Raw genomic sequence first — 15,462 nt, forward strand, 5'->3', positions numbered from 1 at the left:
TTTGATATGCATATATAATATATATTGTATATAATTAGATTGTTTTAATAAAAATTTAAAAAAATATATTTTATTAGATTATTTAAATAAAAGTCTGAAAATATATATATTGTTGAATTGTTTTAATAAAATCTAAAAATATATATATATATATTCTATTAAAATTTTAAAAAAATCTAAAAAAGAAAATAAAAAAAAAAGGTAAATGATCCCTTTTTTTTATTTTTTCTAAGATTTTATTTCACTCTAATTTCCTCCCTTCTTCTTCTTTGAATCTCTTTTAATTAAATCAAAAAAGTTTATTCTCCAATTGAAATTTTAGTTTCATCAATTTCATCATTTATCAATATATAAACTTATAACGTAAATTACCTACTTATCTATATTTTTTTATTGTCAATACTTAATATTAGTTTTTAATATTATATTAGAGCTAATATTTTATGATTTTTCTTACAGATTTAAAAAGTTTAAATAGATCATCCCAATTTTAATCATTATAGAATAGATTATATAGATTGCTTCAAGCACAAACTAGGTTTTATTGTTCTTTGAATATTATTTTCACTACTTGTGTTTGTTTCATTGTTAGCTTTGTTGCTGGTTTGTATGTTTTTTTTTACATTTGAAATTTGTAATACAAACATATTTTTAAAGAAATATCAATCTTGGAGTCAGAAAAAGAACAAAAGAAAAAGAGTGGAATAGATTATTAAAACTCACAAAGGCATTCTTCATAAGTTTTTTAAAGCTAGCTCTTCAATTGAAGATTCAGTTGATAAATTACAAGAAGAAAGTCAAAAGAACTAAATGAGCAACAATCGAGTAATCAAGAAGAATTAAATGATCATGCAATCAATGAGCGGGAAGAATTAAGAGAAAATGATGATCATAACAGTGCAACGAATGATTAGGAAGAATTGAGAGAAAATGATAATGATTTGAATGTAAATGACTTGACAATTTTATGTAGCGAAAATGAGGTGTTAAAAAAAATTAATTTTGAAGACCTTATTGATGATTTTGCTTCTCAAAATACTAGAAGATATAGATTTTTTCAATGATTATTCATACTTTTTTTTTTTGTATTTGTAGGTATTACATTTTTTGGAGAAACTTAGGAAACATATGTTATACGATGTTGCACTTTTTGAAGAATCTTGATAAATAGATTTTATATGAAGTTTATCATATTTTAAATGACATATATTGATTTTTAAAATTTTCTATTAAACTATATTCAAATTGTATGTTAGTAAAAAGAAAATTTTCTATAGAGATCCCCCAAAAGTTAGGGCCGACCTTGAAGTTAACATATAATCTTTTATAAAAATATCACATGATTAAAGTTGGAATCTTCTCGAATTCATTAGGAAATAAATTTCACCATTTAAAAGATCATTCGGTATTATGATTTATCTTTCTTTTTCAAAACCTTGAGACAGATAGTGAAGAATCATCTGGATTAAGCGTTATCACCTTTGCATCACTATCATGAAATATACTTCAATTTAGATTGGAAAAGATAAAGAGAGATCGATCTCAAGAGAGACAATAGAGATTTCACATTCGTATAAATTTGATAAAAATTTATTTATATTCGTTCAATATAAACGCATAAGATCTATTAAATAAGTAAATTTAAATAATTCATAAAATTATATTCAACCCATTAATATTAACAGTATTCTATCAATATGATAAATAAATAAAACTTTAATATGAACCATTTATATTATCAAATTCAATAACTAACCAAATAAATTTAAAATATACACAACTAACCAAATTTATTCTAAATTTAAATTGAGAATTTTGATAAACCAATCAAACTCCGAAAAAACAGAAAATCAAGTTAAATTTAAACAGTTTATTTTATTTTAGATTCACCCTAGCTTTACTCAATTATTCACCTAACTTGACTCACATATCTAATCCAACAAACTTAAATACAGAAAAATTTGACTCGTTTACCGCACTAGCAATAAGAGCTAAATTACCTTATTTGTGCTGCTGGTTCTTAGTGATTAATAAATTTTCTCTTGCCAGCACCATCATCAAGGTTAAACTCCTTATAATATCATTATTATAGACGCTTACATATTGCAATGTAAATTATTAAACACATACATATCAAATTATAATAAACCCTACCTACTCGACAATTAAACTGATCTTATAATTTATTTTTCTTTATATAACTTGAAGACAGACGGTAACGAGGGCATGTAGTGAACATAATCATCATATACTACAATACAATAAATTCCAGCGAGATGTACAAAATTTATAAAGAATAGAATAGTTGATTGTAGCAGTAAGTGCTAATGTTAAGTTTTACCATCTCCAGTTGTTACAGCATGCAAAAATTAAAATACAAAATACAAAATAAAAACAGGAGCAGCAAAATTTTACAGAAGAGATGGGCGAGGCAACTCTGCCTACTGGCTAAGGGCATTAAGTTTTTAAAATGCAAATAAAAAAGAATCGAAAAGAAAACTGGAAAGTCTCTTGAGTTTCCCACAAGATGGTTTTTAGCCAGCAACAAAAAGTTCAGGAGTGAGTTCTCTCATTAGAGTTCTCCATGTATAAAGTGATTGAGGTAGCACTCGTTATCTCCTGTCCATGCCTGCAATACAAACATTTTGCATGTCGAAGAACATCCAGTAAATATTAAGAATCATATTTGACAAACGAAATTATTCCCTAATCACAGCTATTAGGAAGCAAAGGGAGTTTAATTGGACCTGTGGTCTCGTGAAGTGAACCGTGCGAACTAGCTCTATTCGGAACAAGTTTTTGGTTTTGTCCCAAAGACAAGAATTCTTGCATTCTTTCAGGCCAATCAGAATTCAATCTCCTGGCAAAATCTTCTACTTCTCTGCATAAATCAGTATCGACAAGAATTAGCATATCGAGAATCAATGCTAATCACTTGGCAAGAAGATATGGAGTAATAACCAGCTAGTTAAGCAACAGAGAAATCTTATTTTTGGCTCTTATGATAGTGAACTTAAGAGGCTGTGTTACATCAGGAGAGAAAATTATCGAGGAAAAGGCAACCTAGGAGATTTTATCAGAAGCAAATGAAGACAAACCAGATGTGTCGAGAAAAAACTAGGACAAGGCTAGCACATTCAAGGAATGCGATTATGAAACATTTTGAATCACATGTTTTTATGTTAATATGTCACTTGATTTCATTTGCAGCTATTGGTCAATATCCTGCAATATTAAAAAGCAACCATGGTTTTTCATCCAAATATTTAGGTCGCATGTTTGGCTCAAAGCATGATGCGGCCCAGTAATTTTAATTTCTAAATAGTTCAATAGTTGAGCAATTAATCATATAGCATGCATTAATTGACACTTGAAAATTATCTATCAATTCATACTATAATGTTTAATATTTGTCTATCCATCTAAAGAAAACATCTATTGATCTCTCAAAAAAGCAAAATGATGTTGCAGCTTGAATAAGTTAATGTCTACAAGCAATCAGAAAAGTCCAGGCTAGTTAGACTGCGATAAGTCAGTTGTAATTCCATATTTACTTCATAACAAATTTTTTATGAAGATGAAACAAAAAAAATATGAATCATATACTTCAGCACTAAACCAAGAAACAACTCGTTCAATTTAATTTAATTTAATGCAGAAAAGAAATTTCATATGCATGATATGATGAGATACGAAGCATCTGTTGCAGGATATTATAGATCTTGCCAAAGAAATAAGTAACATTTACAAGATGATCCTGAGCGATCATGCAACCAACAAAATGGCACTCACCTATCAAGTTCTTCCTTAACAGCAGGATCCAAATCATCAATATCACCATCTTCAAATTCACCATTTGATGGAAAAGTGTCATCATCATTATCTCGGGCATCTGAACATTGACTTGCACTTGGAGAAAAGTTGGCTTCCTTCTAAAAGCCAGACAGAAACCAATAAACTAAAACTAATAAATGTCGGTCATGCACACATGTATAAAAGAATAATGTCGGTCATACACACACCTTGTTCTTGAGTCTGGTTGAGTCTTGTCCAGAAATATCTTTATGGGAATCTCTCTTCTTCCTGTTCTTTTTCTTACTTTTAATAGCATTAACACCTTTGGAATCTGTTCAAAATCACAAAGTCACAAAATGCCCTCCAAAACCATAACTAGTCAAATAAATTTCGACAAATAATAAGAGTTCATTATATGTAGCAGTGCACAAAATTGTTTCCTATAATTCAACTACTTCATCCTCCTAGCAAGATGGGAGGTCAAAAATTTTCAAATGCACTTACAACAGAGTCTAACCTAAACATACATGTCAATAAGCAAATAACTAAACTAGAATCATCCTCATCATCATGATCAAGCCATGTTTATCCCTGTACTGAGCTTTGTGCAAGTCTATATTTCAAGTAATATACAAATTAATTAAAATATTTATTACGATGAAGGGGAGCCTTGGCGTAACGGTAAAGTTGTTGTTATGTGACCAAAAGGTCACGGGTTCGAATTCTGAAAACAGTCTCTTACAAAAAGCAGGGTAAGGCTGCGTACAATAGATCCTTCCCCGGGACCCCGCATGGCGAGAGCTTCGTGCACGGGCTGCCCTTTTATTTATTTTATTACGATCATTATGTTTTTCGTCTGGCTCTACTCTTTATCCATTCTACTCTAATTGATTCAACTCTAACATGTCCATAGCATCTAAAGTATTTTCTCTCATTTTCACAACTACTGGAGCTAATCAATTGCTTTGAAATATTAATATTATTATTATTATCCCTTTTAGTAATCCAGACAGCTATCTATGCATTTTAATCTCTACTATATTATTTTGGTATGTGTTGCTTTCATTTCAACCACCATATTTTATCATGATTATGATATCTATAGAATATCCCCTTCTTGCTAAATAATAAATCCAATAAATCTAGAACTCCTACAAAAATTTCTTGTACATCCGTCTTGACTATTCTTCCATCAAATATTTTCTCGTTAGTAAACTATAGTTCACATATTTTACTTTCCGTCTATTTATCTCAGAACCTTTAATTAGTTTCTACATTTTTTTTCTTCCACAACTCAATTTTCAAATTTAATCTAATTGCATTTCTATTAATTACAAGCACAGACCAAGCACATTTTTCTATCTTGAATAAATTTGTTAGTTCATCTAATACTAATGCAAAACAGATTGGGACGAGTTGAATCTTCATATAAACTTCAGCTATAAAAAAATCATTTGTCACACTCCCATAAATAACTAAACTAAAACAAAAGGCGACTTTCAGCCAAATAAAGCATTATTCCTTCAGTTACATGCATTGGATTATTCCCAACAGCACCCTACAAAAACCAACGGTCAGATCTTTCTCAATTTAATGAATGGACTAACAGAGATAAATTATATAAGGTATTTTCTCTAGTCTATCTTTCTATCTTCTTTTGTCCTCAACTCTCCTCTGTGCTTCTTTCACCCTTCACTTTGTTCTCTATGAACTTAGCCACAGGTAGATCTCGCAAAACAACCTGAATGACTGATTATAACTTGCCCATTCTCAGATAATCTCTTCCAATAACAAAATGATGGCAACCATCAGTTAATCAATGAGCACAGATTAATCACCAAAAAAATTGAGATGTTAATGTCAAACCAACTATTCCAGCTTCTTGGAATTATATAGCTTTAAAGCACAGACATAGGCTGACATTTTATTATTACTAATATACAACACTCAAATATAATGCCCTATAGCAAAACATCTGACGTGATTAGACCCACAATACATATAACCAATAACTCCAATAACCTAAATACTCTAACGCAACCTAATACAAACCCATCTAGATTTCTTTTTCAAAAATTGTATGAGAATTTGCATTTTAAATCTTTATATACATTGGACACATTCAGAAACTCTAGTGACAATGATGTCTTACCAACTCACAGTGAACAATATCAATGTGTTCATATGTTCCTATCTAGATAATCCTCAAGCTGCAAGCAGAATCTTACTAATGTGATGATACTGATCAAGCTAGGAGATTAGTCCTAGACATTGTTTGAATGTTAAAGAGCAGACAAAAATGGTAGGAGAGACTAGTCATATAAACAAAAAGAAAGAATATTTAACATGTTTAGAGATGTTAGGAGACAACATGAAGCCAACCAAAATTTTGAGATCAGACATTAATTTGTCTGGTTATTGAAGTCTTGTAGAACTATATTGCTAGTGATATTCATAAAAGCACACACTAAATAAAATCTTTTTATTAGATAAAAAGAATACAAGAATAACTTTAGCTAATAAATGGGTAAATAAAGTTTGGTGTTCACATCAGAATGTAAGAAATTAGAAAGTTAAACTTTTAACTAAAATACCTTCTTCTCCATTGATAAAAGATAAGATTTCATCAACTGAGCGTTCATCTTTCTTTTCTTCCTCTGCTTCAATGTCCTTTAAGTATAGATAGTGAGTTAGAAATACATCTTAAAACAGTACATGGAGAGAAAATAGAACATTTAATGCAGGCAAAGGGCACAAGTGCATGACAACCTCAATTAATAGTCGGAAAGAGAAGAAGAACTACCTTTAATTTTTGACGCTCCTTTAATTCTTTTCGTTTCTTAGCATATAGCCGATTGAGTAGCCGTATTCGTGGATCATCATTTACATTTTTCAGTGGCTCCAGCTTCTCTTCCTGTTTAAGGAAATCTATATTGGTAGCAAGTGCAAGAAAATGAACATAGACAATTGAAAGCTACAGCTATTAATTACCTCTGTAAGGTCATCAGGTAAATGAAATGTTTCACGAATTTCTTCCGGTGTCTTCCCCTCTATCATACGAGCCAATGCACGACTAGTGAGATCAACCAATGGCTTCAGCTGGAGGCTGTCTGCTGCAGAAGTTAACTCACATAGTTTTTTGGTGTCCATCCTGATGAATTTCTCATCAAAGGATTTTCGTTCCTATAATGATAGAGTAAGATGTATAAGTTCCTTTCTTTGATCATGGGGATACGGAAAGCTAACCTAGGGCTTTGAAACAATGTTAATTTTTCCTTCAAAATATTGTATACCAACTTTTAACAACAGTTATGAAATATGGACCTACTAAAAGCAAGAACTAGGCAAAACTATACATCAATAGCAGAAAATAATGGGGATTCCATTCAAATCTAGGAAAGAAATTCCAAAACCTGGGAACTTGCACACATTCCTGTTAATGAGTAGACCACATCAACGACAAACTTCTCCTATGAGCCTATCTTATATACTCTCGAGGATAGGCTCATAGGAATGGATATATGCCAATGAGTCCATCTAATGTCCTACTCACAGAACAAAGATAATAGGAAATCCACTATTTCTCCAATTGTCAACTGACTGATACTCTTTCTTCATAACTCTCCTTTCCTCTGTCATTAGTGAGCCGTGCAGTGACATTGTGGAACCGATCATAGATATTTTACAAATGGGTTGTATCCAAACTAACCTAAAACCAATCTAGACAGGATAAACAATACAATCTCGACTTTTTTGTTGTTTAGATTGTATATCACCTACTCCTGTCCAGTGTATTAACATACTTCAAGGGGAAAATTTGCACAAATTGTCTATTAATAACTAGCTACTTCAGGTCATCCTTGTGGGCTTAGAGGATTTAGAAAGATTGATATTTAATACTTGTTTGAGTGATATACATATTATTGATCTATCTTCGATATACAAGACAGAAATTTAAAAGAAAAAATGGTCATTAAAGAAGAAAGGTTAAGTCAAGAACCTTGTTAGAGCGGCCTAGTACTTGATGAAATCGACAATATTCAAAAATTAAGCTGAGAATAGCAGGGTTGACGCGATCAGGTAAACATATAGCAGAATTTTGAGAAGAACCCATCCCTGTCTGAAGGATCTCCCGGTATATCATAGGACAGAACATCACAACCTCCTCTTCAACTTGTTGAATGGATCCATCAGCACATTGGAGCCATATAAAGGGCTTCATTGCCTGTTATTGAAAATAACAGTCAGATCAGATCCATCTCATCTCAGTGTTTCACATTAAAATATCATTTTGGAAGAAATGATATTTTCAATAATCATGTTACAGTAATTATACTCATTCAAAAAAGATGAAACTTAAATCTCAACAATAACACACACAAAAACAAAACTACAGAACAACAATGAAGTGTCACAAAAAGTTTGTACTTCAAAGGAGAATAACATTAGAACATAGGTGCAACATCTCACAATTATAATTTCTCAAAACCAAATACAGTCAAAGAAAATTCATACTTTCTATGATCAGACAAATGAGTTTAATGAATCACTATGGCAGCATTTTAGATGTACCTCTGGTTTTATTATAGCCTTCTCATTTTCTGACATGGGTATGCAACTCTTTTCAAGAAATGTAGGGAAAATGGATGACAAGAAAATACAGCAAAACCCCACCGAGTCAAGAATGACTAGTTTGGATTGGTTGGTCTCATGTTGTAACAAGACCTGTAATCATATAATAGATAGTGATTGTTCCCCACAGAAGAAATGATGTAAATCAAAGAACATATTATTCTTGCATAACTGATTGCATGTGAGCCTTCCAGCATCGATAAGGTCACCAATGAGACATACACTTTCTTGATGTTACCACAAAATATATTCTCAACTTACTTCCTTTTTCCTACATAAAAAAAATTTAAAAATGGTGCGAGAGGAGATAGGACGTGCCTAAAAAATAGAGAAGATGTCAAAATACACTGATGCAAGCCTTATCCGCTCAGTAGCACAAAATGGATTCTTAGAATGCACAATACAATGTCAAAATGTGGCATAGTGATAGAATAAATCCATGATTCTTTGTCAGAGGACAACAATGATGTTATGACAAAACCGATTTATAGCATTTGAAATAAACACAAACAGGCACCAGATATCTCTAAGGTACCAAATTCCCACGAGCATGTCCAAAATGGAGCAGGAACAGAAGTGCATTGCCCATAAAAGCTTTCCAGTGCAGCAACCAAATAATCACGTGAAGCAAGATTGCCCTTCCCAAACAAGCATTTCGACAATACCAACAAAAAATTTGAAAATTAAATCATAATTTAATAACACTAAATCACAATAAAATATTAATCCATTATTTTTAATCTATGCTACACCACATCTAACCCACAGATCGACCTTATGTTCTGCAAAGCCTAGACAATAGAAAATTTCCACAGAGGCAAAGGATCCATAGAGATACTCCAACAACACAAAGCTTCAATATTTCAACAGTGTGTGAACGCGAACAAAGAGAAAAGAAAAACAAAGAATGAGTCGATAGCAGAAGAATCGCCCATTTGAACGCCACATTTCCTGGCGTTCATAATTAAAAAATAAAAATAAAAAATCAAGGAGAAGATTACACCACCTAACACCAGATTAAACCAGAACGTCTACCGAAGCAGCTTCCTGGAGCTGTTGGCGGCTAAGGACTCCCCGCGGCCTGAGGCTAGGTATGAGAGAGCTAGAAATTGCGTGTTCGAAGAAGGAACTGATCGAGAGAGGTGAAAGCTCGTAGCTCAAATCGAGGAGGACATGGAAGAATTCTAGGGGTTTTGTAAAGGTTTCTCTTTCAATCAGAGGTGGAAAATTTCACCTTTTTGTGCTCGTCTCGCCCTCGCGTCTCGATTTGGGGCGAGAGAGCGAGGGGGTGTGGAGGCGAGTTCTATCCGATCTCGTGCGGGACGCAGCAAAAATGGTGGGCTCCGCTTGCTAGATCTACGTACCTATTGGGGGAAAAAAAAATCAAAAGGTTTCCTTCATTTTTCTATTTTAGTCAAAATTATTATCTGGCGATTTACTAAATCGCTCATTAATTTTCCTTTTCTACTCAAGGGCGCCCCTCTTTGGTACTTTCTTTTTACAAAACACTCCTCCTACGCAATACTAGAGTAAAATATTTCTAATTCACGGAAACAGGAATAGGGTTAATTTATATAAAATATATATATATATATATATATATATATATATATATATATATATATATATATATATATTATCAATGGACCACTTATAATTACGATCAAATTATAATCACAATCCGATAATTGATTGGGATCCATTTCTCGATTTATCATTCTCCAAGTTATAGTTTGGGGCTAAGTGGCCGGAGGCCACTCGAAGGCCACCCTCACTCGGCGTCACGTTGCCTGGCCACTTGCCCACTGGCGGTCGACTCCGGCCATCCACTCAGACCCAAATTATAATTTGGGGGATGGTGAACCAGGGAGAGATTACAGTCAATTATAATCAGATTATGACCACAATCCGACCGCAATTACAAGTGAACCATCTCCTGATTCACTTTTTCATGTACCAAGAGATCTGGGCTCAATAGGAATAGCAACACCCTTTTAGGCATCTTGGTTAAATGTTTCAATAAGTCACATCAATATCATATCACAATCACAAGTATAAAAATCTACTATTTGTTAGTGGAATATTACTATGTCAAGGTTGATCTAGTTGACTAAGCTTGAGAAGCCTCAAACTTGAGTTTTGATGTTTGGATTTCGATGTTTGACAATACATGGAGACTGACAAGACATGGAGATTACAGGTGCAATCAATCGTTCATTTGGAGAGATTGTTGATACAATTCTCCTCTGGTCAAGGTGTTGGTTAATCCTAGGAAAACATACCGATTCCATTGTATAAATTTTTTTTTACAAATGTCGAACCTTTCCTTATATAACCTATTGTGTTCTTTAGAAGTTAAATTAGGAATCGCAGACGGAACTTAACATCATTGATTCCAAATTTAACTTATCTGTTCTTAATGGTTTATATTTGAATCGCAAGCGGAACTTAACACTATTAATTCAAATCTACCTAAGTTATTAATTTCATTAAATATTAATTTCCAAAATTGACTTCCAGGACTACATGGCGAGGCATATGACCTTCTTGGATATGAGAGCAACTACCACCGCCTAGGCAAAGCCTTTTAAGGAAAGCTAATATTTAATTTCCTTAAATAACTCTAGGTTAACCAAAAAGAACAATCGAATCACAAATTCGAAAAAGAAATTCGAAAAACTAGATCTAATTGCCTCTTGTATTTAGAATTCTTACAAAGAAAATAACTAGTATGATGCGGAAGAAAATTACTAGTTATACCTTCTCTTTATAAGCTAATGACCTCGAGATCTTCTGCCGTATTCCTCGCCTCGCCTTGGACGTCGTGTGGGTGACGATCCTCCAAGATGAACACCACCCAAAAGCTTCCTTCCTCTTCCTCTAAAATCCGGCCACCACCACCACTAAGGAGAATAGAGCAAAGGGAAAGGGAGAAGGAAGAGGGTCAGCCACCAAGAGATCTCCAAGCAAGAGAATAAGAGTTGTTATCTCATGAAGCCCCCTCACTCCCTTCTTTTATATTACTTGCCCAAGGCAAATAAGGAAAAATTTTTTACAAAAAATAAAATCATCCAAGAGTTTTTTCTTTTCCCTTTTAATTTTTCCTTTTATTTCCTCTTGATTGAATCAATCACCAAATTTGATTTTGTGATGATTTTAATTTATTTTATTATGGTCGGCCCCTTGCTTGGGCACCAAGCAAGGTGGCCGGCCACCTCATCAAGGGAATAAAGGAAATATAATTTTTAAAAATTTTACAAGAAGAAATCCTCTTATAAAATTTATAAGCTCTCTTTCCTAAAGTAGGAGTTAAAAAAGGAAAGTTCTAAAAATTAAAATCATGTTTTAAAATTTAAAACTTCTCTAACAAAATTTCCTTTTTTAATATGATAATAGAAAATTTTAATTTTAAAAATTATCTCCCTTTTTTCTTAAATCATGGGGATGGTTAAAAAAGAAAAGTTTTAAAACTTTTAAAACTCTCTATTAAAACATGTGGCCTAATTCAAATAAGGAAAGTTTTAAAAATTAAAATCTCTCTTTTAAAATTTATAGTTTTCTACAAAGAGAAGATTTTAAAAATTCAAAACACCCCTCCTATTTGAAATAATTGTGGTCGGCCCCTACATGCTTGGTCACCAAGCAATAGGGCCGGCCCTATTAAGAGGATATGTGGGCGGCCATTGCTTGGTCACCAAGCAATGGGTCGGCCCCCTTCTTAGACACCAAGACGGGCCTTTCTTTGGATGGACTTAGGCAATAATGAGGATACGACAGGGACCTAGAGGAGAAATTAGTTTTGGCCTTCCGATGAGCTTGGGTATCCTGTGTTCGCCCCGAACACACAACTCAAGTTCATCAATAATAACTCATTCCACTAGAGAGTTATTACCGCACTACCGTATCAATCCCAAATTACATTATGGGCTCCTTCTTATCATGAGTGTGTTAGTCTCCCTGTGTTTAAGATTACGAATGTCCACTAATTAAGTAAGTTACTGACAACTCACTTAATTAATATCTAGCTCCAAGAGTAGTATCACTCAACTTCATTGTCATGTCGGACTAGGTCCACCTGCAGGGGTTTAACATGGCAATCCTCATGAGCTCCTCTTGGGGGCATTCTCAACCTAGATAACTAGGACACAGATTCCTTCTATAATCAACAACACACCCTATAAGTAATATCATTTCCCAACTTATCGGGCATATTGATTTATCGAGTTAAATCTCACCCTTTGATAAGTCAAAGAAATAAATATTAAATATATGTGTTTATTATTATATTAAGATTAATAGCACAGACTTCCATAATAACTAAGGTCTAGCTCTTTTACTAAGTCAGTACAAAAAGAACTTACCTAAATGGTCCTACTCAATACACTTAAAGTGTATCAGTGTAATTTATTAATCAAGATAAACTAATATTTAATTACACTACAACTATTCTGATGGTTTGTTCCTTTCCATTTTAGTCATGAGCAACTTGTTTATAATTTATAGAGAACCGACAACATGATCTTCTGAGTGTGACACCACACTCCATGTTGTCTACTATATAAATTAATTGAACAATTATATTTAACAAATAAATACAGATATTGACCAATGTGATTCTTTTATTTCAACAAATAAATGTTTACAAAAGCTAGGCTTTTAGTATACACTCTAACACAAGGTTGACCAATTAGATGTAAAGTAGAGTCAAATAGGTCAAGATTGACCGGATACTTACTTGACTGTGAAGTCCTAGTGAGTGAAGCTAGGCAGAAAAAAAAAATCCTGATAAGTGAAGCCAGGTGAAAGACTTAGTGAGTGAAGCCAAGCAGATGGGAAGTCCTAGTGAGTGAAGTTAGGCAAAAGGAAAGTCCTGGTGAGTGAAGCCAGGTGAAAACCCGAATGAGTGAAGCTAGGTGAAAGTGCTGGTGAGTGAAGCCAGATAGATGGGAAGTCCTAGTGAGTGAAGCTAGGTAAAAGGAAAGTCTTTGTGAGTGAAGCCAGGCATGTGGAAATTCAGGTGGGTCAAGGTTGACCGGACACCTGGTGTTTGAAAGTCCAAGTAGGTCAAAGAATTGACCAGATATTTGGCAAGAGAAAATCCAGACGGGTCAAGGGTGACCAGACATCTGGTGGAAGGAAGTCCAAGTGGATCATGGAGGATCGGACACTTGGCATGAGATGGTAAGTCCAAGTGGGTCAAGGTTGACCGGACACTTGGCACGAGGAGAAAAATTCCAAGTGGGTCAAAGGAATTGACTGGACACTTGGTGAGGAAGTCCTAGCAGGTTGAGGGTGACTGGATGCTAGGCATGATGTCCCAACAGGTCATGGTTGATCGGATGTTGGGTTTTTAGGGTCTTTAGACTTGATTTAGCAAGTCAACAGTGAATCAATCGATTGATTGAATCACAGTCAAATCGATCGGTTGATCGATTGAACGGGTGTCGCGAAGAAGCCTTAGCCTAATCGATCGAGTGATCGATTGGGAGCTATCGTCGCGAGCACAGAGACCCTCCCAATTGATCACCCGATCGATTGGGAACCTCCAATCGATCGGTTGATCGATTGGAGCACTGGAAATCGTACGATAACCTTGAATCGATCGGTTGATCGATTCAGGTGATTTCCACAGAGCACAGAGACACTCTGGATCGATCGACTGATCGATCCAAAGCCTCCCCAATCGATTGAGAGCAATTCAATCGATTGAGATCCGACCTTTGGCGCAGGTTATATCCGTTAGCGAGCGTTCTTCTCCGAACGACTTCATTCCATAGCGCTGCTATTCATCTCCGATCTTCACAGCGATTTCTCCACAGCTCACAACTAGTTCTTGGAGGCTCTTGGAAACAAGTGTTGGTGCACTTCCAAGGTTCAAGAGGCAACAACAAGCAAGAAGAAAGACAAGCTAGGGTTCTACCGTGTAAATCTTGTAAGGTTTACTATTTTATCAGCTTGTATCTTGTTCTTCTTGTGTAGCTTTGTGTGTGAGTCCTGTACAGGCTTCTCCGCCTTCGGTAGTTACCATAAATGAGTGTTTTCATAGTGGAGAATACATGTCGTATGTGGATCCTTGGATTAGTCACCTCTTCTTGAGGTGGATACCAAGTAAATCCTTTGTGTTAGCGTTGTATTTTTGTTTCTTGTATTTTTCGCTGCCAATCATCACCGAGAAGCAGATGATGAGCGAACGACAAGATATTCACCCCACCTAGCATATTTCAACCCTAACAAGTGGTATCAGAGCAAGGTCGCTCTTCACCGGAATCATCGCCGGAAGAGACAACAAGGCTAGAGGGTGAAGAAGTTGGAGCAAAATCCTTCAAGCCAAATATTTCATCAAGCTCAACTTCAAATGAAATTCGGAGATGGATTCAGATTCGACACGAGGGTGCCTCCACCATTTGTATCTACAAGCTTCGATTCTTGTAAATAAAAAATCAAAAATTTCTTGATGATGGAGATAGAGCAATGGTTTGCTCTAATAGAAGGTTTTGAAGCTTTAACAAATAGCAAAGGCAAAATTCTCAAGAAGAGCAAGTGGAGCCGAGAGCAAATTCAAAGGAGCGAGGCAAATGACAAAGCGACCAAACTATTAGTCAATTTATTGTCAAGCAATATATTGGCTCAAATTGGAGAATTCAAGGATGTCAAGGAGCTTTGGAGCAAATTGGCAAAGATTCATGAGATCCCCTCCACTGTACTAGATCAAGGAGAATCCAAAGAGGGTGACTCATTGGATCAAGATCAAGAGGAAGAGGACTCCAAAGTTGAGAGATGCTCAACTTCCGAAGAAGAAGTCCAAAAATCTTCATCTTCAAAGGAACTCAACGAAAAGAGCAAAGAGGGAGCATACTCTTTGTTCCATGTACAAGATGAAGATATAGAAGTCTCCACTTCTTGGATTAAGGGGGAGCAACCTTTGGTGACATCGGATCAAGAAGAAGAAGAAGCTTCTACATCCGGATCAAGTGGAGAAGAAGATGATGCATCCTCTAAAAATCAAGAGACATCAAATGGAGGATCAAGTGTCAT

General features: G+C 34.5%; 1 protein-coding gene across 7 annotated transcripts; it reads right to left on the bottom strand.

The window, feature by feature from the left end:
• Window positions 1–2,305: 2,305 nt before the first annotated feature.
• LOC122010084 (SKP1-like protein 21) lies at window positions 2,306–9,780 on the bottom strand. Of its 7 annotated transcripts, none has more exons than XM_042566460.1 (11): window positions 9,434–9,749; window positions 8,600–8,698; window positions 8,368–8,520; window positions 7,796–8,020; window positions 6,787–6,978; window positions 6,599–6,709; window positions 6,390–6,465; window positions 4,023–4,126; window positions 3,793–3,929; window positions 2,748–2,881; window positions 2,306–2,629 (listed from the first exon to the last, which is right to left on the bottom strand). In XM_042566460.1, the coding sequence occupies exons 2-11, from the start codon at window positions 8,606–8,608 to the stop codon at window positions 2,613–2,615; spliced, it is 1,158 nt and encodes a 385-aa protein (XP_042422394.1). In that variant the 5' UTR covers window positions 8,609–8,698; window positions 9,434–9,749; the 3' UTR covers window positions 2,306–2,612. The 7 variants fall into 7 exon arrangements, with proteins under 7 accessions (XP_042422394.1, XP_042422392.1, XP_042422396.1 ...); XM_042566458.1 differs by having other exon boundaries at window positions 3,793–3,932; window positions 9,434–9,747; XM_042566462.1 differs by lacking the exon at window positions 8,600–8,698 and having other exon boundaries at window positions 3,793–3,932; window positions 9,662–9,780.
• Window positions 9,781–15,462: the final 5,682 nt, after the last annotated feature.

The sequence above is a fragment of the Zingiber officinale genome, chromosome 8A, assembly GCF_018446385.1.
Source record: "Zingiber officinale cultivar Zhangliang chromosome 8A, Zo_v1.1, whole genome shotgun sequence".
NCBI classification, from domain to species: domain Eukaryota; kingdom Viridiplantae; phylum Streptophyta; class Magnoliopsida; order Zingiberales; family Zingiberaceae; genus Zingiber; species Zingiber officinale.